We start from the raw sequence: 23946 nt of genomic DNA, 5'->3' as shown, positions 1-23946 counted from the left end.
GAAAAATGCTAGGTATCTGTCACAATGCCGTGGTCTTTGAGAAAATCAAAATATTAAATTGTCACGTCTATGCCGAGTCCGTGCCACATCCTTGCTACATTCATGTTGCGTTGGTGGAGTACCCAGAGTTCTACGTACACCTTTGCTACCTGTGTGCGGCCATGCAGATTTAGACGCTTAGTTGACAAGTCTATTCCTTGTCCGCCACGTCACAATAAATGGTCCTGCAAGTTGCAACATTGGGTATGGGATCTGCATTTGGGAAGCCAATAGTTCCATCTTCCAAACACTACTTCAACTCTGATGAGTTGTACATCAGACATCAATCCGTGTCAACCAACATCAATCAGATGCGTGTAGGGAACACAAAAACCATGACCTTGAGCTTAGGACTCCCAAATCAATAGGGGTCATTTACTAACCATTACCCTTTGAACATACCAAGTTTGGGGACCCTAAAAGAAGTCATTCAAAAGTAATCACTTGAAAGAAAAGAAGTGTGCTGCCCACGTCAGACATAGGTATCACCATACAGAATATCACATTTAGCAGGTGACACAAAAACAGACCATCTTAAATACACTTAAAATGTTTTTAAGGGAAAAAATCCACAATATTGATATAGTTTTCTTTTTTTATTTTCAATTGAAATGTAAGTAAATGATTACATGAAATATGTATAGAAATGACAGTTTGTGTTTAAACAAGGGACACAAAAAAATGCATTGTCAAACAAACGATGATTAATACAATAGAAAATATAAATAGATGTCGGGTAAAAATATACAACTTTTTCAATAATAAACATCAACGTTTTCATCCAATGATGACATCCTCACCCACACATTTATAAGAGTACACATGTATAATATATTATGGCTTTCATAATTGCATGTAAAGAGTGTTTTAATCAATGCACCAAATTTTGGCTGAAAAAATATACGTGTGATAGTTTTCATATGAGAATCCAAAAATATTACTCAAAGATGCAAACTAAAGTTTAATTTTATAAATTTGAGAAATAATAGCTGTTATGTTTACATAAAGATAATTCAAATTATTTTCTAAGAAATTGTTCTTAGCTACAAGATTCTGTTTCTATGGCATTCGGATACATTTGCTTGTCATTGATATCCTCAAGATTTAATTCTCGCTGGAACCAAGAGAAATTAAGACCACATGACGTGTTTTCACGATGGTTCTTTCTCTTTGGCGATACTTTAGCGGCCGCCTGATATGAATAACATAACTTTCAACATGCTAACATTATTTTCGCCACTCAATTTCATTAACAGTCATACACAAGGGACTTATCAGGAGAAAATAAAGCCATTGTACATTATGAATCAATTTATGTGTTTTTATGAAATGTAAGTAAAAATATCAATAATTATTGAACTTGCCAGTACATGTGACTCATGTATCTTGCACTACATACTCATTAATTCAAAGATCTTGATTGCAAAAATAATATACAAAATCAATAAACAATTTTTATCTTTCAAATTACATATATTACTGTCATGATATTGTGCACGACTTCATTTGTCAGGTTTGTTAAAATAATGCTATGAAGCATACTGCTGAAAATAATAGTTTTTAAGAATTTTTTCCATGTTTTTCTTTAAAAACATCATATAAACTGATATGCTACTGAGTATTCCACATTAATTGCAGGTTAACTATTAGAATCATTTAAACATCTAAAAGATTGGAAGAAAGTATATAATTGCACATACAAAGTGTTCTAGCTATCATATCATATCAGAGGTTTTGAACCAGTCTGCTTGCGTGGGTAAGCTTATGTGTGGACTACCTTTAGTGCACTATGTCATCTCGGTATAATTTTATGTTCTTTGTACAAGTTTAAAATAGCATGTGATGAAAGCTGATAGCTTATAGAATCACTCTCAAGTCTGTTTCCTATGTAGTAACCAGTACTTGTGTCTATTTAGAGAGGTCGTGAGAAAGTTTCCCTGGTGGGAATCAAACCCACAACATCTTGGGTGGGAGGCAGACATCTATACCACTAGACCACTCTCACCCTCTATATGTGTTATAGAGCTCAGCAGCTGTCTGTGGCAATTGAAGCTGTCTTGCAGAATGTGCTTTGAATGATTGTAACAGTGTTGTTCATAAAATTTCCATCCCAAGTGATCATGGACTTCATGTAAGCATAGTTTAACCTTCCTAGCTATTTTCTCATTGGTTCACTAAGTATTTCTTGAACAGAGATGCTCTTACATGAAGTAGCAGTGCCTTTTTGTGGTAATTTCTCACAGCACTCATTCTATACGACTCTTTCAACTTGTTTTACTGGTCACTTTTCCGTATAAAGATTAAAAACAATTAACAAGACCTAATTAAAAAAAAATAGGTCTGGGTAGGTGGGTACTTTCTTTTTTAAGTAATTTGAGCCTTAATGAAAAACGAAAAAAAAAAGGATTCATTCGCAAGAATTCCATTGAGCTGGTCAGGAAGCCCCTCACATTATTATTATTTAACAAGTATTAAGTAATAATTGTGACCAAAGACATATTTGTTCATGCATCCATTAAATAGCCAAAAAAGAACAAAAGTCAATTTAACACATTGTCAAATACATGCTTTTTTGGTGTTTATATAGCTTTTGCAACACCATAATCATGTACAAATTCTCCTCATCAAAGGGATTACTCAAGGCACATGACAATAAATAACATCACAAAGAAAAACTATGAAAATACTCATCTGACAAATGAATGCACCTATGAAATGTCATGCCCACCTTATTAATACAATTAATGATATGGTATGAAATATGTTAGGAACAATGCAAACCAAACTTTGAACACAACATCACTGTAAAATATCAAATCAAGCATTTCGGAAATCGGAATGATATCAAGGAAAGCAAATGATAACATTTTCTTTTTCAAATAATTACTTGTATGAACAACTTTACAATGGTATACCAATAATGCTTTGAGGTCAGATCTGAATACAAAGATAATTTAAGGAAGGAGTTTGAACTTATACTAATGAAAAATGTTTATATAATTCATAACAACCTGCAAATTTGTGGCATTAACAAAACACATTTCTCATACATAAACCAATTTAATGAATATGTATATTTATAATAAATTTCAATTCTTACAAAAAAATTCTATATCACCAACAAAATATGTATATTCCCTAAATGAAATATAATGTTTGACGCATAAAATTAATCATTATTTGTTTCAAACTGAGTATGCTGCATGTGATCAAATCTCTTATATCCGAATAGTTCCTAGCAATAATTTCAATATACCAATTTTTTTTTTAAATTGCACAAATAAATAATTAGATCATATTACTTTGCACCACAATTTCTTTTGATAATTAATTGCCAAATCAGCTGATCTATTTCATATACTGATAAGCCATTATGAAATCCATGGCGGGAGACAAAACCCCCCTCCCCTTCCCCCACCACTAATTTTGTCATAGGCTTACAAAATTTTCCCCATAAGGTCTTTTAACTTTTAATGCCATTTTCAAAGGTCATTTTCAATGGTTGTTTAGTAAGAACACGAAACAAAATACTGATCATCATAAAATGGAAATAATTCTTTGTTCAATGACCCATCATTTGAACAATAAATACAGGGCAAAAAAAAGCAGAATACATACAGCCCAGTTACCTGCTGAAAAATACCCTTGACCATTGTCCAAATTTTGATAAACACTCGTGTATATGACTAAAATTTCATTTTTCAAAAACCAACATTGAACGTACAAGAACAATTGTACTTAAGAATTAGAAGTCAATGAAAATAATTAAAATTTTCACATCCATGAGTGATATGAACAATTAAGGAAGTCATAGGACATACATCCAATTTTTACCCTTTTTTATTTGAACTGTGACATAAATTAAATCTATTTTCATTGACTTCTATAAATGTTCTTTTCGTATCCAAATTTCATTTTAAAAATGTATCCAAGTTCCAACCCTACAAACTGAAAATGTATCAATTATCCACATCATATATTCAAACATACACCTTTTGACAATCAAAAACGTTATCTTATTTTCACACCAACAGTGAAATAAACAATCACACAGTTCTCACAGACAACAGTTCAACATCTTTCTCCTCAAATGGTCGTAACATGTGGAAGTACTCCTTTATATTTTTTATATAACCCCTATGGAAGGGGTTATAGAACTGTCCCTTTCCATCTTTAAGGTAGCTATATCGTTTATGATTGATTCTCTCATTGACTGTAATGTTGAAACAAGCGTGGAAACACTGAAAATAGAAAAAACAACAACATGTTATTGATGATATTGTTAACACTTGATGGATGTTTGGAACTAGCTGGCCTCAATATCACGAAAAGAATTAGTCAAATCTCAATCTCAGTCTTAACTCATTTAACCGCATAACATCAAAAGCTATCAAAAATAACAAGTAATTTTACACCTTTGAAAAGGCATGCTATCATATAATATGTAGATTTATGCCTTTGGTCAAGATTCCAAGGGAATATTCTACAGCCCAAACTGTATTTGAGTACAATTCCTTGTTTTTTAACAACTACTCAAGTATATTTTTTGCTCTGGAATTAAGTTTCTTTGAAATATTGACAAAATCATCTTATAAACAAATTCTATGAGAAAATACTTTTCAAAAAGTATAAAAACATGCAAGATTTTAAATCATGATATGCTTTTATCAGGTAAATTGAGTTGAGATTGAAATTTGACTTCAGTATTTTTGTGATATTGGGGCCAGGGATTTTTTTAAGCTTTATATTGAACATAAAAAATCACTACAAGGGGGTGCTAATTAATGAGTTTCATAGATAAACCTTTATAATTGTCTACATTATATGTTTATATTATATAAACAGTAAACAATGTGAAAAAATATAATTATGTACTATGAAATTGATAATGAAATCTTTATTGGCAACAATGTCAGTAAGTTTTTATTTAATCAGACTAAATATGATTTCAAGCTTTTTATAAACTAGCTTTGAACTCATATTATTTCTTTTTTAATGTACTTGTAAGTGCATGCATAAAACGGCTTTAAGAAGCTATACAACTGTCTATATACATAAATAGGTAAATACAGAAACTGCAAGTCATCTCCAGTTATCGCCAACAACTGAAATATGAGATTGTGTTAATTTGCATACAAAATAACAAGAAAGCATTAAAAAAAAAATAATCCGTGAGAATAAATTACAAGGTCTCGTTATCATCATCTCTCTCCAGAAATTCCATTTCGAGGGGGATAATGTGTAGGAATTCCAGCACATTCACTTTCCAGCCGCTGTCAAACGGGTTTCTCATTTTCCCCTCCTTGTCCTTCATATGCTTGTAGCGCTTCCAGTTCATCGTCTCGTTTGTTGTGAGATTTGTGATAGCCAGGTACGTCTGAAAAAAAGGAGAAAGGATTATATTTTCAACTGTTCAACTGCAAGTTTAAAGTCATTTATGAGGTAAGCTTGCTGAAACTTAGTTTACACTAATTTCAGCACTATTCCAATCTCACTATCCAATTGTCAATTGCATAGTTTATCTCAACAAAGCATGTAATATTATTACAGAAAAACAAATATGACTGACATATAATGGAGAATACATCAAATTCAAAGGTATTAAAAGGTACTATATATAATCTTTGTTCTTAACAAATCAAATATACTTTTAGATTTCTTGGCAAATGTTGTGATATTCATTTTTATTTTTGAAGATTTAATGAATTCGTCAAATCAGTGTTACAGACTTTAAATTATTTTGATTAGTTAAGTTACAAAAACAAGCTGGGTATTTATCAAAGAATGGACAAGAAAAAGTGCTTAAAAAAGTCACTTAAAACTTTTTGGCCTTCATCGCTCAGGAAGTACATGTAACGCGAGACTCACCATGTATCCAGACAGATACGTCGCGACTCCCTCGAAGAACAGCATGACACCCATGTAGAAGATATACACCACGTTCCAGTTCTCGTCCAGGACTTTAATCGTGTACAGGCTCAGGCAGATCGAGATCAGACCGTTCACCATCACCATGTTACAGAAACCTACAAATGTTACTCTGAAAACAAATCCCCCACTGTCAGTAACGAAAATCATAACATTGACTAACTACCTTCTAAGTTAAGATTTCTGCCATGCTTTTGTACCCGTAAAGGTCCAGTTTGGTTCATAGTTCTTCGTTATCTCCTAAACAAAACTAGCAAACTGCTAGCAGAGAATTGTTTAAACTCCCTTCCAAATTGATTGGCAAAATGTTGGGCAGAAATCTTAACATTATCTTCCGGATATGTTCTGGTAAATGTCACTTATGACTCGTTTGTTAGATAAGCCAGGATGTTACTGTGTCTCCTATCATGAACTTTGGTCACATTTTTAAAGCGAACTCCTCAAGAGCAGCTTTGTATTATAGAACCCCCCCCCCATCCCATCCCATCCCATCCACCATTTAAGCCTAAAGTCCCTATTGCTTAAAAATTGCTTAAAAAAATAAATATTATGTGAAAAGGAAAATGTGACAAATATAGATATAAAGAATGTAAGGTTGGAAATCTTTGCAACACCGTCACAGGTCCACAAAAAAGCCACACAAGCAACACTCAAACCCAGAACACATCCTTCCGATTTCACCGGACCGTCATAGCGTATGTTTCTATCTTTATTCTTCTATCTTACCATCATACAAAGGAGACCTGAAGTGCCAATGGTAAGAACAACAGCCTCCACGGCCCCAACAACCGTGAGGATATCCCAGCCAAACGAACTGATGCGATTGTAGACGAAAAAGTCGGTGATATAAATGTTGACCACTGTTACCATGACAAACGATAGGAACCAGTGCCTACAACGAGACCAGGAATACAACTGTCATTAAGGGTGAATTAATTTTAAGTAATGGTTAAAGGTCTTAAGTATGCATTTGCCAAAATAACAGGGCCTAAAGTGTTACAGACACTAGGCCCATTTTTTCGGTAAATGCATACTAATAATCCTTTAACCAGCTTAGTGTTTGAGATTATATTTTGTCTACTGACCCCACCTGTTTAAATCTTTTGATTCACCTTATTTAAAACCTATGATGGCTGACTGTTGATTTTCAAAAGAAATGTACGGTGGTTTAAAAAAGTACTGCCATCCAATTGGACAAAATATAACTTCGAACACTATTTGAATATGTTAAACCATTAAAGTGAGCTTACATTGGTATGAGGTAGAACAGAGTCACATGTTAGAGTAATGTTTGATGCATACCAAGTATAATTAGCTTGATGATTCTGATCTTGATTTTGCAGCCGATGATCATGTTGCTATATTGTTTTGATAATTATGTCTGACTACTTTTTTAGGTAGAAACAAAGGTCCAATTTTCTTCATTACCGTCGACACTGCAATTTTTAATTCTAAAATTTCTATTTGAAGAGGCGTCATGTTTAAAAAATGCTGAATATGTTTATAATAACATTTTTTACAATAATTTACACATGGTAAAAAATACTTCAATAAAAACTCAGACCTAAGACATTACTGAAAATGTGCCTAGTACTTGGTGTTCTATGAATTCAGTGATTTTTTTGGAATTATTTTTACCACATGTGCCTTGCAAATTGTGAAAAATATTATATCGACTTTGGGAAAATACAAAATCAGGCCAAAACAGCTAATACATGTATAATGGCAAATATACATGTTTTAACTTTTTTATGCAAACATTATGCTGTGAAAGAGTCAGTCTCGTCAAGATTTTGTTTATATTTCAAGAAACTCATTGCTTTTTATTCATTTATGTAATCTGCTTGAATCAAATTGGATTTTTTTGATTTTTTTACAGTTTTTCCTAAGGGGAAACAGCCTTTAAAGAGGCAGTAAATTGCACCCAAAAAATCACTGACAATATAAAGGTTTCAAGGTAGAACTGTAGCTGTAACTAGGATATCAGACTTTAAATCAAATGCAGAATACATCAAACCCAAACTAAACCTTAAACTCTTTTCAATTACAAAAAAATTATCCCTACATCAACTGACGTGTTAAACTGCATTTTTTACTCTGTATTTTCATTAATAATATGTTTTTATCCTTCCTTATTCATGCACGCATACCATACATGTAGACTATTGTGTTTGAAGCAATCATGATATGCCATAGAAAAATATATCTGATGCATATCTCCCATTTTTATATTGTTAATTATAACCTCTTTCATGCATACGGTAATTATTCAAGCAAGCACCGAAAAACACAAAACATTGAAGGATATATTGGTGTAATTTTGGGGTTGTTGTTTTTCCATCCAAGCATAACATTCTATATGCATGGACACAACTCCCATGCATATATGGAACACTGGTTTAAGATGACAATTTCTAGCTTTGTTTCATATTCTAACAATTTCTATGGTCAGGTATCACAGACTTTTTCAAGATTAAGGGTGATACTAGTTTCAAACAGATTCTATGTGGTAGCTACATGTTAGAACAAACGAAAAAGACAGAAAAATCAGTGAACATCAACTTTTGCAAAATGTAGAGAGTATTGCTTTAAAGCTGCGCTCTCACAGATTGGATGTTTTGACAACTTCTTGGTTTATATTTTGTCTTGGAACAAGCAAATTTGTGCGAAAAATCATGGAAACCAGTGATATAAGACTGCTGACAAAAAATCATATCTCAGACTTCACTATTTAAGGTCAAAAATTGATGTTTGATGCATTTTTCTTAAACCGTTAGTAACGCTTTTGGCAATAAAACATAAATTTTCGAATGGAAATATGAAAATCTGACTTTTTGTCAGCAGCCTTAAACACTGGTTTGCAGAAATTTACGCAAAAATTGGCTCATTCAAAGACAAAAAAAAGTTGTCACAACGGTAAATCTGTGAGAGTGCAGCTTTAAAAGAAAGTGAAAGGCAAAGAAAACATGCAAGTGTACACAAGTCTCAGTGGGTTGGGAGTGAACTGTTCAGTGATGTTTTAATCTAAAAATTTTAAGACAAGGAAGATATTTTTTTAAGACAAGGAAAATATAAAATCATGACAAATAAATAACGACGCAACAGGAAATAATATACATGTTTTTAATTTCACCCTTTTATTTATATAATTATAATACTGTAAGAACGTCTTGTTCCTTTTTAAAAGAAATAATCATTGTCTTTTTATTCCTTCAAGGAGACAGTGTCTGGCTTAGTGGCTTTATTAAAAATCATAATTTCGGGGAAATGAACACGTTTTTGATAGGGGAAACAGCCTTCAAACAGCAGTATGAAAACTCTCTGAAGTTTGTTTTTGTTAAAAAACCCTATAATGAGATGTCAAAACAGAGTACAAGTCATGGATTCAACGAATCCTGTAAATTGGTGAATAAGAAGGCCTCTTCTCTATTATTTTTTGGAAAAACTATTTGGACCTATAATTTGAAAATATATGACTGAAGTCTTTTAATTTGAAATCAAAATTCAAGGATGAAACATTGTCGAAATTGGGAATTATGCATGATTGTTTATTTTGTAATTGGAAATGGGCTTAATCTTAAACTATCTGACCCATGGAAAGATAATGACAAGATGATAAGATAATGACTAACAGGTGCATATATGATTGAATAAGTATGTGCGTCTAAATATAAGTAATGAGGTGGCTACAAAACAAGCAGCTATGTATTACGACAAAGGAACATGCATATAAACATACCATACCACTGTTTGCAAATAAACTAAGCCAACCATGCTCATCCTTCAGTAAAACAAAGGACGTTTGATATGCTATTTGCACGAAAAGAAACAGCTGATTTGTGAAAAGAAACAGTTAATTTGTATTGCCTCAATGGCGGCTGCCAACAGTCAGTTTCATTAGTCTCTTTAGAGAGTCTTGTTTGTTACCATATAGTCCTTGCAGGCATAATTTAAATCTATGCAATTTAATAGTACATGTAGAGCTCCTTTTCTGGGTAATGAGTGCTCCTTTTCCGTAGTTCCACGAGATACATAATTATAAAAATATGCCAAATTGCTGACAACAGTCAACGTTTTTTCTTTGATGTGTGAAGACTATTGATTTTGCAATAAATTCAAAATTCACATCGGTTAGAGCAGAGCAAAAGGCCACAATGATTCAATACTTTACAACATTGAAATGCTGAGTTCATTTGCAAACAGTAGCAACATACAAATACACTGTTAGTGTAAACATTATCATTCCTCCACTATACCGGTATATAAATTATTAAAAACATAAGTTGTGAAAGGTAAACCAAATCATGCAGAGCAAACAGAACAGAACTACAACATAAAGCTTGGCTGGGATTTTCCTCCTCATACAAATACATCCCACTTTACAAGGAAACCCTCGAAACAAGAACTAACATTCAAGTTTACGACAACCTTAGAAATGCTTTGAGCAACAAGGAACATAACACAAGTGTAAAGCTTTGAAAAAGTTGGGTAACAGGTATAGAAGTACTATCAGAGAGTGAATTTAATCCATGAATATTCAGATTGATTTCTGCGAAGCAACTGTACAAAATGTTTTTATTCCATTGTTCAGACATGCACCCATTTACCATCCATCATTTTAAAAATATAATTCTATCAAAAATGCAACATGCATATTAGAAAGCATTCTAAATACTGCTTTCTTTTCAGCTCTTTGATACATGCAACATCACAATTTATCATATCGTTTTTATATACAGTGCATCATAAGCCAACTGTTTCTGTTAAAAGATTTGATACCCAGCAAGGGTATATGAACAATATCATGGCATTTTAAAATGGGCATCTTTCTCTACCCAGCAAATGGACATGAATATGGAATAGTAAGATGACATGAATTAAAATCTTAATGATTAAGAATGGGCAGAGTGAGTGAAGCAATCGAGCCCTTCTTAATCATTGAGATTTCATTCAGGTCATCTTACTGACTTAGAATACAACCTCATTTGCTGACACATTTTCAACGCAAAGTCTGACACAAGGATTGTGTATCGGATGAGTGGCAGACGGCAGACATTTGAACACCAGCGAAAGTTGAAATCATAAATGATTAGGCCTAGTACTAAATGATTGACTATCTGCAATTTCACTGACTGTAAATGTAGCTTGTATTCTAAGAATAGTTTAAAAAAAATTATAAAAAAATTGCCAGACATGTAGTTAACAAGTCAACATGCTAAAAAATTCATCACATTATTTATGAAATATGCGAGCACATACCTGTTATTCACGCCCACACAGTTGTAGATATAGGGGCAGTGATGGTCAAACACCTTCACACAGCGGTTACACACCTTGCAGTGTTTTGAGCGGAGAGGTTTTACCGTGCGACATGTGTGACACAGACGACTTAGAGGGTTGTCGCCCTGCTTCCATTCGTCAAAGTGTGCCACCTGATGATAGGAATAGATAAAAGTTTCAAAATTCTGAAAGTAGTGTGTTTGAAAACTGAAATGCCATTTTCTCAATACATTAGATAGGTCTTTTTTCTAAAAATCTGAATTCTGTTTAAATACAGTAAAATTTCAGCCATGAATGTGGTACCGGTAAACAAAAAAAAATTGCATCCAAAATTTCAATATATATATAAAAAATTAAGCTGTTTGTAACCTTTCGAAGTTTTTTTTCTATTTCGCTGATGACATTTATGAGTTGTAAGATATGATCCGTATATGACTTTTTTTTTTCTTATTTTAAGATAAAACATATTTTATTTACTTATAATGTTTTCTACATAGTAATAATTCAGACAGATAATAAAATGCAAATATTATAAACATAACAGGTGTTAATTTTGTCCATGTGAAGTTCTTTATCCAACACAGCGAAACCCATCTTGTAACACAAGAGACCAGATAATGCTGGACAGCCTGGAGCCAGATTTTATGTTTGCACTTAAATCTTTATTAAAATGATACAAATGTTTTTCAAGTGTTCATTATGTAGCTATTCTGTATAATTTATTATGATGGATAACATATCCTGTTGGTTTCTTCACCATTTCAGAAATGGGCCTTTTGATCAGAAAGAATGCATCATTTTGAATAAAATTGGGATTTCATAATTTTGCCTACTAAGAATGCTTTGAAAAATACACAGAAAAGAAAAAAGTGATAAAATTTGTGTGTTTAAAAAAACAAAAACTTATCCATACACCTAGGGTTCAAACATTTTATTTATAAATAAATTCAAAACATAAAAAAATGTTTGTTGAAGCGTTGTGAATGGGGCGGAAGTTCAGTCAGGAAGAAACAACACTGATATCTAATTATGTAAAACAAAAAAACTCTGCAACCTATGTAAATCTGTAAATTATTAAGTTACCTTGTTAAAAGCATAAAATCTGACTTCAATAGCAAAACAAATGCTCCAGAATTGTTAAATGCACATATATACATGATACCATACAGCATGCAAACATAAGTTATATCCCTCAGAAACCTACCTTCCCCTTTTTCCTTAGCTTATTCTAATAAAATAGACAGCAAATGAAGTGAACTATTACAGGTATGACTTATACAAATTTATCAACCTTTCTTTAGTATTTAGGGTTTTAGCCAGGTTTTAAAAGGGACAGGGTGCTGCAGAAGAGGGACAGGCTGGTAAGGGAGAAAATAAGGGAGGCACATTGTTTCAGGCTTTGTACACCTGGAATATTTTTAATAAGACCAAAAGGAATTGTGATCAAATGAAGTAATATTTGTTGGCAAATGCCAAATATGTAAATTTTGTAAAGTATGTATAATCAAATTATGAGTTTTAAGCAATATGACAGAAATATAATTCAGTATTGAATTCTTTGAGGGCAGAAGAGTGCACATGTTGGTCTCTATGAAGACAGATGGGTGTTACCAAAAAAGACATGGTGCAGCACACTTCCATAACTCTTTTATAGCTAAAACCCTAGTATTATTACACTATTGTTTTTATCCAATCTCTCGACTCTTAAAGTAGTGACAAATTTGCGCAATACATAAGCTTCATTTACTTTCTTATCTGTATTTCCTTACAAACATGATTACATACATTTAATTAATACATGTACAAACCATGCATCGGTCTCGATAGATGCATATTAATACACCAAACAAGACATGATACAGCTTGTCAGTAAAGCTCCCTATCATAATATACTTTTTATTATATGCATTATTTGTTTATTTACTTGTTTTAATGAACTGTAGTTGTAGCAAAAGTAACTGCACTCAGAGATCTGTTTGACATTTCCATTCCATTTCCATTTCCATTCCGGAAATAACGTCATTGAATTTTATCATTTTCTTAAATATTAAAAAAATTAAGCAGTTGAATAATTTCCAAAAAGGATTCTTTAATGATACAGTATGTTGCTGTCAAATTTCTATTATCAATTCATCAATAAAATCAGTAAAAATTTACAAAAACTGTAGTGGGCAAAAGGTAGCAATCAAAAAACAGTGATGGCATGATACCAGATACTGATCTGTCAGTACAGCATCCAGTATTTTCATGGATAAGCGTATTATAAATTGTTGTACGTCAGGGGTCGACACTAACCATTTTCCCAAGGGATCCCGAAGGGACATCAACATCTGAAATCAGGTGTCCCTTCCTGAAATTAAGAGTCCCTTCCATTTTTTCCATTTTTTTCATTAATGAGCCTGTTTCAATATTAAATTGAACATACAAATCCAGTGCCTTTTACTTTTCAATTTGTAATTCCAGTTTACACCATATTATACATGTTTTCAACAGCATGCAATGATAAGTTAGTTATAGCACAATGTCACCCATGTGAACCTCTGGCAATGGCAGAGAGGAAGATTTGGGTCTTAAGTCGGTAGATTGGGTTCAAAAGTGGTAGAATGTCTAAGTCACACAATGGGTACAATGTAAACAAAAACTTGATGTTGTTACTATTTTTAGATTTTCGGAAAATAAGCATTAAAAATGCCAAGGTTCAGGGTCTTGTCAGATGTCATTGCTTTTGATTGAAAAACAGTAGGAATATTACATCTTGCTTGTGAATCAATCAGACTGCCCAACAAGTGTAGTGCAAACTGCAAGAGCAGACAACTGGAAAATAGTGTATGTTTATTTTCGCGCCAAAATGTCATAAATTTTAATATAAAACTTTGGGAATTTTATTTCTATAATGTTTTGATCATGGCATAAAACAAAGAATGCTGAATAGTAGGATGGCTTCCCAGTAAACTAGTTCCGTAGGATGCCAGTCTTTTGTGCCGTAAATGTTACTGTAACAACTCGATGGTCGCATCATTAAGGCATCAAAGTCAGCAGTTTTGGCATCTTTTTGGGCGGTTCTGACACATGAGCAAACTAGTTCACCATAATCATTGTACCGATTATAAAAGTCCGTCACCTCTGACCTTGTTGATAATGTAAACAACAAAGCGGAAGCTTAAACCGCATGCGCACTGTGAAATGACCTGTTTATTTATAGATTCATGACGTAATTATAGTGAAAAGGTCAGCCATACTTTCGTTTTAGTGTGTGCGACGTATTAATATTAATATCTTTTTTACATGCACTGTCAAGAAAGTTAGGGGGACCCAAATTTAGGTAATTAATTCATGAAACGCTATTTATTTATTGATATTTAGATTTATCTGTCAAAATTTAAGTGTCCCGACGGAATACCGGACTTTGAAGTTCAGGTGTTCCTCCCGAAAAATTGGTGACCTCGGGATCCCGGGACCCCGTTAGTGCCGAACACTGTACGTACACACTTTTTAAACCTATCTATAATAAGAAGCTTGAACATGAAAGTATCAATTAATTCATAGGTTCAAAGCATACACAAAATTAACACAGCGTAAGATGTTTGTCTCCGTATCAACAAGTACAACATCAATTAATCAAGCATCAAGCATACAAAACAGGCACACACATTTTCATAATCAGGGCTCGACATTAATGCTTACCAACCTACCTGACGCCAGCAATGAGTTTATGTTAATGTTTGGTCAAGTAAATCTCAATTTTAATGTACTTGCCACAGGGTTCCCACTCTACTGGCCACATAAGTTCAAGGTCAACTTTCTCAATGATTTTTTTTCTCTTTTTTAACAATTAACATGCCATTTCTTGAACATATTATGACATATCATCTACAGCCTAAGAAAATGAACACACGTTTCAATTGTAAGTAAAAATCAGCTGATTTAATTATTGTTCTGAGAGGAGACTTGCTAATCTTTAGTTTAGTTTAATTGCCATCCTCATGATAAAACATGAACTTGACAAAACATGTTGCTTGTTTACTTGCAGAAGACATTACGATCGGGAGAGATCTTTCAATAAAAACAGTAGTATTCATTACCATCCAAATGAAATGGTTTGCTAAACCAAGCGCCACATTACCACAGTACGTTACACTCTTCTTCAGTATGATCTCCCTTGACAATTATGGCAAGCGCAAAAAATTCTCTCTTTTTTTAAATTACGATTATTTTGTGGGAACTCTGTTGCATAATAGGAAGGCATTTTATACATTCAATGTATAGCCCTGGATGTTGAAATATGCAAGCATGGATCTGGTTATATGCACAAGCATCGAAACCAAAAACTGTTAGTACCTGATCATAATCTACCTGTTTTATAGCCATGTCATATTCGGGGATATTTCTCGGCAGATACCCGGGGTCGGTGGTGCTCGCGTGGAATAGACAGAACCACATAATCACGTTGGTGCAGAAGAAGAGGATATGCAGGAACTGAAGGTCATACCAGGTGTATGGCAGGCACTGAAAAAAATCAAAACCAACACAATTATCTTCTTTTCACTTTTTTCATTAATTTATTTTCTTGCAGCTTGTTTTCTAAGCGTTCTTAATACAACTGGGATGATAATCGATCCAAAGTTTCGATCCTGAAAATAAACTTTGATTGCCATTGTGATGGATGCAGTCCCTTTGCAGAATTAAGGGACTAAGAATCCTGGTGCATTTATTTTTAAAGCCATTTATTAATTTCAAGTTACTTTTTAATATCATTTATTGCAAATATAAAGCCAAAAAACAAAGCTTTGACTGCCGTCTGAAATTGATAGCTCTCAACCCTGATTTCAGTCTACAATGAGTTTCCCCCCCCCCCCATTTTAAGGGAATGTGGACAGGGGGCTTTGAAAGGGGGAAAATAGCACTGTTTTGGCAAAAAGGAGAAATGTGATTGTATATAGTATATTTCTGAACCTAATACTCCCTATAAACAATCACAAGTAAAATGGCAAAACAAGCTCAGGGTCTGTATTACAGAAGCATCATATTATTTTTTGAGCATATTTAAACTTAAGTGTAAAATTGGAATTGTTATATTTCTTCAAAAATCTAATTCTTTAAAATGGAATTTTCATTTTTAAAAATTAAAGTGTCCATACTTTAATTGCAGAATATAAACTAGACATAACACTTTCTACATGTGAAGTAAAACAGTTAAGAAAATTGTTGAATTTAAGAAAAAGGTAAAATTTTAACCTAAGATGCTTTTGTAATATGGCCCCAGAATCTATTTATTTTTTATCTTATACTGAACTGAGGTTACACACAATTTTGAATTAACAATTGTTTTTCAATAAGCCAGACTGCGACTACATTTTTAAAGAAAATACAGGACATAAAGTCAAGGATTGTTTTTTTTAAAAAACCGATGTTAACGTCATAAAAGCAACAAATTTCTATTAAAGTTAAATATTTGTGTATCTGAATTTTTGTGACTTACCTTTATAATATACATGGGATAGCCCCAGCATAACACGTTAACAAAGAAGAAGAGGAGAGGACCCTTACTGTTACCAGGGGGACCAAACACTATTGACCTGAAAGAAAAACAAAGGATGTTCAGAAGTCTGTCACGTTATCTTAAAAGTAAAGACACATGATATATTGTACATGTACCTGATGACTAACTGGTTTCCACCACTTTTTTTAAGTTTAAAGAGTACAATACATGTCCATCCAATTTGTAATTAATTTCTAAACGTGCTTGAATGCATTGATTGGGCTTGATTTATTTACTTTGGACCCTATTAAAGCAAAAAGGGTCACAAACATAGTTTTGTGTACATATACAGTGTGTGTAACCACATGATAAAATACATCCTAAATGCTACATCGGAAGGCAACATTTTGCTTCAAATGAAGACTTTAAATAAAGATTACTATTTCTTCATCATTTTCAATGATGGTATACACACACTGATATAACTTTATAGCAATTTATCAGCAAAGCAATTTCAATTTATGTGCGCAAGTTACTCATAATATGACTATTGATGCCCTTTTTGATAAAATAAAATCAATCACTTTTACCAAAAGTCTATTTTAGGTAAGAAGCTATTTTTCTGTTTGAGTTCTGCTTTCAGGTAGTCCACAACAGCTGTATGTTTGCGACCAGATGCCAACATGAGAGGTGTTTTTCCATTCTTGTCAGGCAACCCAATGTCAACTCCATCCTGTAATGCATCATTAATTAGAATTGTAATTGACATTGTTATCAACACGACCTTGACTACACATGTGTGAAAGGTGAATGATAATTATTCTGGTCCAGAATCATATTCTGAAAAAGATCACTATAGTCTATTTAAACATAAGTGTACATTAATATTATTGAAACACTATCATTCTTAAACAAACTCATGCTTAAAAAAGATGTTCTTTGTTTTTGAAACTTAAGAACGTGAATTTTAATTAAAAAGTATACATTTGCCCTAGTACAGTCTACTTATGGAATTAAACAGTTCAGGAAATGATCCAATTCTAACTTAAGACCATCTTCTGTAGTGTAATACTTAATGACCTTAAGGTACTTTTACTAATTACAGTTAAGGAGAGCAACTACTGTAATGAATGTGTATAATAGATAAATGTATAAAAAGTCTTTTACAGAAAAAGAGATTTCAACAGTATTCTGCTAAAAAGATGGCAAATAAATATCTCCCAAGCGCTAGAAGCTAACTTTATTTCGAAACTGACCTTACAAGGACTATGACAACTAGGTCAGGAAACACGAATGAAGTATTTTACTAATAAAGTCATCCAAGAATTGTTCCTACCTTTGTTAAATTTAACAGCATTGTTGAAGGCAACATTGTTGCTTACAAACCTCTACCACAATGGAAACTCCATGGACACACTTGTGATGATTTTTTTAAATTGTGATACAACTGTTTCAGCTGTGCTTGTTTTATTAAAAAAAAAATAACAAATTCATGAACTATTTCATATTTAAGATGATATTGTTTACCAAGTTCTGAACAAACAGCCCCACAAGTCTGAGAGTTGAAACTTACCTGTTCACATAGTTCCTTTACACTATTCAGATCTCCATTGATACAGGCTAAATGAAGGGGTGTCTGTCCAAAGTTGTCTTTTTGACGTGAATTGAAGCCGGAATATATCAGGAGCCTCATCAATTCAGCTTTTCCTTTAAAAAATAGAGGGAGGGATTAAAACAGGGATTTAAATTGGTATAAAATCAGAAATCAATCATAGGCAATGATTGGTCAAGTCATTTCGATAAATGTTCGACTATGTAATGAAATCTAAATAAAATAACATAAAAATGTTAAAACTCAAGTGGTTTGAAAGAATTAGAAGCCTGTGCTTACATGTTAAATAAACAAAGAATGCACATGAAAGGAAATTCTTTAACTGTATATTTGTTACTTTAAAGGAGTTATTTAATAATTAGCTTTCTTTCCTAGCTGAATACAAAATTATTAATAAATACGGTTGTTCTCCCATATTTTTTCTACTTTTAGGGAATACAGCCAATAGGGATAATCAATTCAGATATAATGCAATTGATTATCACGACTTCAATCATCATCAATTGATTCCTGACAATATTTGATCATATGTTTATCCCCTTGTAAATGTCCTTAGACATAGTTGGTCTAAAAAAATGGAAGCTTGAAATGCTATATTAATGAAAATTAACATGCAACATTAAGGACAAATTAAATAGTATGTATATAGAACTCATATACATTTAAATGAGACTTTATACAGTTTTGTTTTTTCCATTTGCAAACATAATTTCATTCTCAAAGAACAGAAAGAAACACATCTTGGTAAGTTTTGCACGAGAGATAAATTCTACTAAATTTAAATTCATTTCAATAGAACAACCCCTAACCTTTAAATGCCGCCCAATGTAGGGCTGTGTCCCCATCTCTGTCCACCATCTGAAGCCGGGCGCCCTTCCCCATCAAATACCCTGCCAGCATGGTCTGCCCATATTGGGCCGCAACTAGGAGACACGTACAACCCTTATTGTCCGTCACATCCAGACCAACACCAGCCTGAACCAAGATATCCACTATCGCTATATGACCATTCACACAAGCCCAATGAATAGGCCTTGCTCCAAGGTCATTGTTACTAGGTTCATTCACTGGCGCTTTGTGTTCTATGAGATAGCGAAGAATAGTGGCATGGCCACCCAGACACGCCCAGTGTGCTGGAGTATGACCTTTCTCATCCCGAAGAGACAGTACATCTACACCCATCTGTTCAATTACTGTCTGAACTGGGACCAGCATCCTAGAAAAGAAGTAAGGAATTAATGTAAAATAGTATTTTTTCACAATTAACACATACTAAGTATTTGCAAACGACCATAGGTCCATGAACAAATCTGCTTAAATTTGCTATGGAATGGAAAACCTAAATTGAACAAGCACAGTGTTTTGTTTATGGCATTCAAATGCATTTTTTATATAATGGCCAGAGTTGATTGATTACACTTTTTTAAATATTTGTTTACCTTAAATATCAGGATTTTTTGTACTTAAATATTTTGTGTCATAGTATTGTTTACAGAATCAGATTTTAAAAAATGGAAATCTACAACTTGAAATTTTTGGAAATGTTACCATTTAAAACAAGATTTTGAGAATTTTTTATATATCACAGTATTCAGAATGATACTGATCTTAAGAAAATTATTATGTAAATTCATGTTATTCAAATGACAATTATTAAACAATTTCCCTTTCATATTTTTGGGATAATTTCATGTAGGTTATATGCATGGATCTAATTCGAGGATTATTTGCAATAATGAAATGATTTGGTCCTGTAACAGTAATCAATTTAAAGGCCATTGTGTCACACAACATTAACACTATGTTGCAAATATACTTTTTATGTTAATACATTTATATTACATAAAAAATATATGAATTACGGACACTACGGACCATGGACATTACGGACCAGACATTACGGACCAGATTTAGGGACACTACGGACCAGATTTAGGGACATTACGGACCATCTTCGGAATCTTACGGACCATAATTTAAACACATTTTTTTTTAAATTAATCACTCATTAATTTTTAATTTGTTAATAAATACTTGAATATGAGTGCTCAGTATGATGTTATATCTTCCATAAAACTGTGAAAAATCCCGTGAAGTTCGAATAGATCAATGGTTCAATATAAAATCTTGTGAAATTCCAAAAGGTGTTAAAGACCATTTATAACAATTATGTGAACAATAATGAACGAAATTTGAAAGATCGGCAGTTAAATCAGTTAAAAGCAACAGAAGAAATATTTTCCAAAACTGTTTATTTCCCAAAATAATTCGAGCAGAAATATTTTCCAAAACAGTTTATTTACCAAAATAAATCGAGCATATATTAAATAAACGATGTGTGTTTGTTGCATTTCTTGCAGACTGATGTTTAAAACTGGCAATTTCTGTTGCCTTAATTAGTGTTTATTAGTTATAATTGTACCCGTAATTATCGGCAGTATATTACAAAAGAAACAAACATTATACTGACAACCTTTAATTGGCAATCATAAAAGTGTGAAAACCCATTGTAACGGCGCACTTTCACTGAACCCACGGCTCAATACACAATCCGACTGGTAGGTTACAGTGCCATTTATCATTTTGGCTCAGATTTAGCGGAAAATGAGGTTATGGCATGTTGACATTAAAAACCAGTCGAGTGTAATTCGTTGATCTTGTTCAAACGTAAGTAAAAAAGTTAAAGGTTATACTTTATTCAAATTATTATAATATTTTATTAAAAATACATTGATGTTTAACATTGGAATTTCCTGGGATTTTTCAAGTACATTAAAGATTATTTTCATACTGAGCACTAATATTCAAGTATTTATTAACAAATTTAAGACCAATGAGTGAATAAATTAAAAAAAAACATTATAAATGATGGTCCGTAAGTTTCTGAAGATGGTCCGTAATGTCCCTAAATCTGGTCCGTAGTGTCCCTAAATCTGGTCTGTAGTGTCCCTAAATCTGGTCCGTAATGTCTGGTCCGTAATGTCCATGGTCCGTAGTGTCCGTGACGCAAATATATATGAAACATAATGTAGAGTGTATGACGGACAAACATCAGGTTAAAAAATGTTGTAAAGCTATTGAAAAAAGTAAAATATAGCTAATAAAGTTGTATCAAATTACTTTAAACATAAAAAATATATACTTAAATAACTGTCAAATTAAGAAATTTGGTGCTCTGGGTTTCAATACTGTAATGTCTTAAAAAAATTGTTGTTTTTTTCAACTTTATTGAAGACTGCATACTGTTTTTTTCTGTTGACTATTAATATCAATATCATAATACAGGGGTGTAGAAATTAATTCAAGTAGCAGGGAATAACCTAAAAGTAGGCGGGGGGTCTGGGTGTCCTCCCCCTGTTAGGGTCAAGGGGGCAACGCCCCTTGTGGGATGAATTTAAGCCTTTTTAACCAAACATTTTAGTCTTCTGGTGCATGTTTATTTTGTAACAGGGAACCTTAACATAAATGTACTATAATATGATACTGAAATTGAGTACTATCCCCCCACCCACCAGTGAGGGCTAACTAATGAACCAAACTACTGTCAAATTCAGATTCAGGATAATATTATAACATTCCAGACCACATGCCTTGACATTTGCTAGCTATTCCCTTCTAATAATATATGCAATTTCTTCTCTACCAATTATTTACTTTCAGCCACTGAATCACTATTAACCTCTGAAAATTGAACATCTAACTTCATTTTCTGTAGTTTTAGATATTTCACCTGCAGCTAACTTATTCCATTTTAATAACCAAAAGAAATATCTGGACACTTTGTGACATTTAAAGCGTACTAAATTTCACCCAACGTACATGTAAAATTCATCAAAATAATGGATTATTTTTAGCAGTGACATCACCACAAGCTTGTTCATTTTGTTTACACCTGGTTAAGTTTAACACGCGTATATAAAATTTACTGTTGCGTAAATGGTAATAGGACTAACAGAAGGCCAGACACGCTCATGTTGCATTCTAAATACTACGCTTTTTTGTGTCTGGAATTTTTTTTTATTTCACCCTCCATTGCTTCGCAAATCATTAATTTCAAAACATCCGCACAGGGGATGCGACTAATAAGGTCATGTATCGAGCTAATGTTATTGTATTCGGAACACTGGGAAACCCAAAACTAATACTTGAAAAGCATCCCAGAGGGGGATGCGACTAATGACGTCACGTATCGAGCTAATGCTGTATTGTAGTCGGAACGCGCGGAAAGCAAAATTAACAATACCAACAATCAAGGTTTTAAACGGATGTAAACAGAACAGACATGACAAAAAATAACAGATTTTATTTTTGTTGATGTGGGGAAATTAGCCGGGTGGAGATGCTAAAGCAACCGGGTTATTTTACCGGCTCCCGGCCCATTTCTACACCCCTGATAATAAGTAGCAATGAAAAAGAGTTGACAATATTAGATGTGCCATCTACAGTTTAAAATGGATTTAATTTAGAAATCTAGACATCATGAAGTTAGAGGAAAGATATGTAAGATGTTCAAAAATGAGGTGTTATTGGATATGATATTTGGTTATTTCATCAGCTTTTCGACAATATAAAACATACGAAAACAGTGTCTTTAAGTAACACAATTTATTTAAGTTTAAGCAAAAGACACATGCATTGCAGTGTCAGGTTCGAACACGACCGACTTTTCACTGCGTTGGCAACTGTCGTAAACAGGTCAATTTTTCACCCAAAACGCATCTATATGTTCGCAAATCTTACCCAGATTTGATGGTTTCGAATATTGGATGTGCCTTCTGCATATTAGTGGTAGAACCGGAGGACGAAGGGTCCGCCCCCGGCTCTAAAAGAGAAGTTTGTTCGCTTGTCCAGGTTGCCATTTGGCTGATTTCTGGGTTATTTGCCCTTTGTGCATCCGGAACCGGAAACGTGTTGATTTGGAAGGTTAACTAAAGAGCGGCACGATAAAAGTAACGGAAATCGGAAAATCGACAGACAGCCATCTCCGGCAAGTTCGAGATAACTAATTCAAATACTTGCATTATAAATATATAACATTGTTATCAAAAGAACTTATTAGTTTCATAATTATGTTTACAGATTAACCAAAATAAATATTGACACCTCAACTTCCATTCCATAAATAAACTGCCTTTCGGAAATTGCGAATATTTTCCGATGAACGCAACATCTTCAGATATGTTCGGATCGCGAATCACCGCAAAACAATATACTTGTTAATTGAAAATACTTTATCTTGTACTTGATTGCATTGCGTCAGGCCCCGAAAAACTTAAATCAACATGTAAGAAAGTGTAAATTTATGATATGTTAAATGTATTGTTGCCATTAGTGTTTCAATTTTACGCTTAAAATTAATTTGATGTGATTGATTTTATCACGGGTTATAAACTGTTTCGAACTCCACACACTTTAACCATCCCAACTGCGTTCATACCCCGATATTGTCATCATTCCGGCAATTTGTTCCTTGATTAAAAACAAAACAAAAATAAGAATATCATGAAATCCAACCAAGCAACACAAGTCCATTCAAATGCTCTGTTTAATACTGTTTTCATGACAACTAATGATATGACACCCCTTCTACATCTGGGTTTCAAACATC

The 23946-nt window shown here is 33.1% G+C and overlaps 1 protein-coding gene across 3 annotated transcripts; it reads right to left on the bottom strand.

Moving 5' to 3' along the window:
- Positions 1–622: 622 nt before the first annotated feature.
- On the bottom strand, positions 623–23212 carry LOC128228462 (uncharacterized). Of its 3 annotated transcripts, none has more exons than XM_052939781.1 (10): positions 23079–23212; positions 19148–19554; positions 18300–18433; positions 17317–17459; positions 16727–16823; positions 15586–15753; positions 11227–11399; positions 5908–6079; positions 5226–5416; positions 623–4280 (listed from the first exon to the last, which is right to left on the bottom strand). In XM_052939781.1, the coding sequence occupies exons 1-10, from the start codon at positions 23195–23197 to the stop codon at positions 4166–4168; spliced, it is 1719 nt and encodes a 572-aa protein (XP_052795741.1). In that variant the 5' UTR covers positions 23198–23212; the 3' UTR covers positions 623–4165. The 3 variants fall into 3 exon arrangements, with proteins under 3 accessions (XP_052795741.1, XP_052795742.1, XP_052795743.1); XM_052939782.1 differs by having other exon boundaries at positions 15601–15753; XM_052939783.1 differs by lacking the exons at positions 5226–5416; positions 5908–6079 and adding an exon at positions 6694–6859.
- Between the last annotated feature and the right edge of the window lie 734 nt (positions 23213–23946).

The sequence above is a fragment of the Mya arenaria genome, chromosome 3 (genome assembly GCF_026914265.1).
Source record: "Mya arenaria isolate MELC-2E11 chromosome 3, ASM2691426v1".
Taxonomy (NCBI): domain Eukaryota; kingdom Metazoa; phylum Mollusca; class Bivalvia; order Myida; family Myidae; genus Mya; species Mya arenaria.
Note: the sequence above shows the minus strand (reverse complement) of the source record. Positions and strands in the feature narration are given on the sequence as shown.

What these genes read in the sequence shown, in the direction of transcription:
- LOC128228462 (XM_052939781.1), bottom strand. Translation starts at nt 23,197, where the DNA reads ATGGCAACCTGGACAAGCGAACAAACTTCTCTTTTAGAGCCGGGGGCG. An exon ending in ACATTGGGCGGCATTTAAAG is followed by an intron (nt 18,434 to 19,147) that starts GTTAGGGGTTGT and finishes TATTTTTTAAAG; the next exon opens with GAAAAGCTGAATTGATGAGG. An exon ending in ATCCCATGTATATTATAAAG is followed by an intron (nt 15,754 to 16,726) that starts GTAAGTCACAAA and finishes GATTTTTTTCAG; the next exon opens with TGCCTGCCATACACCTGGTA.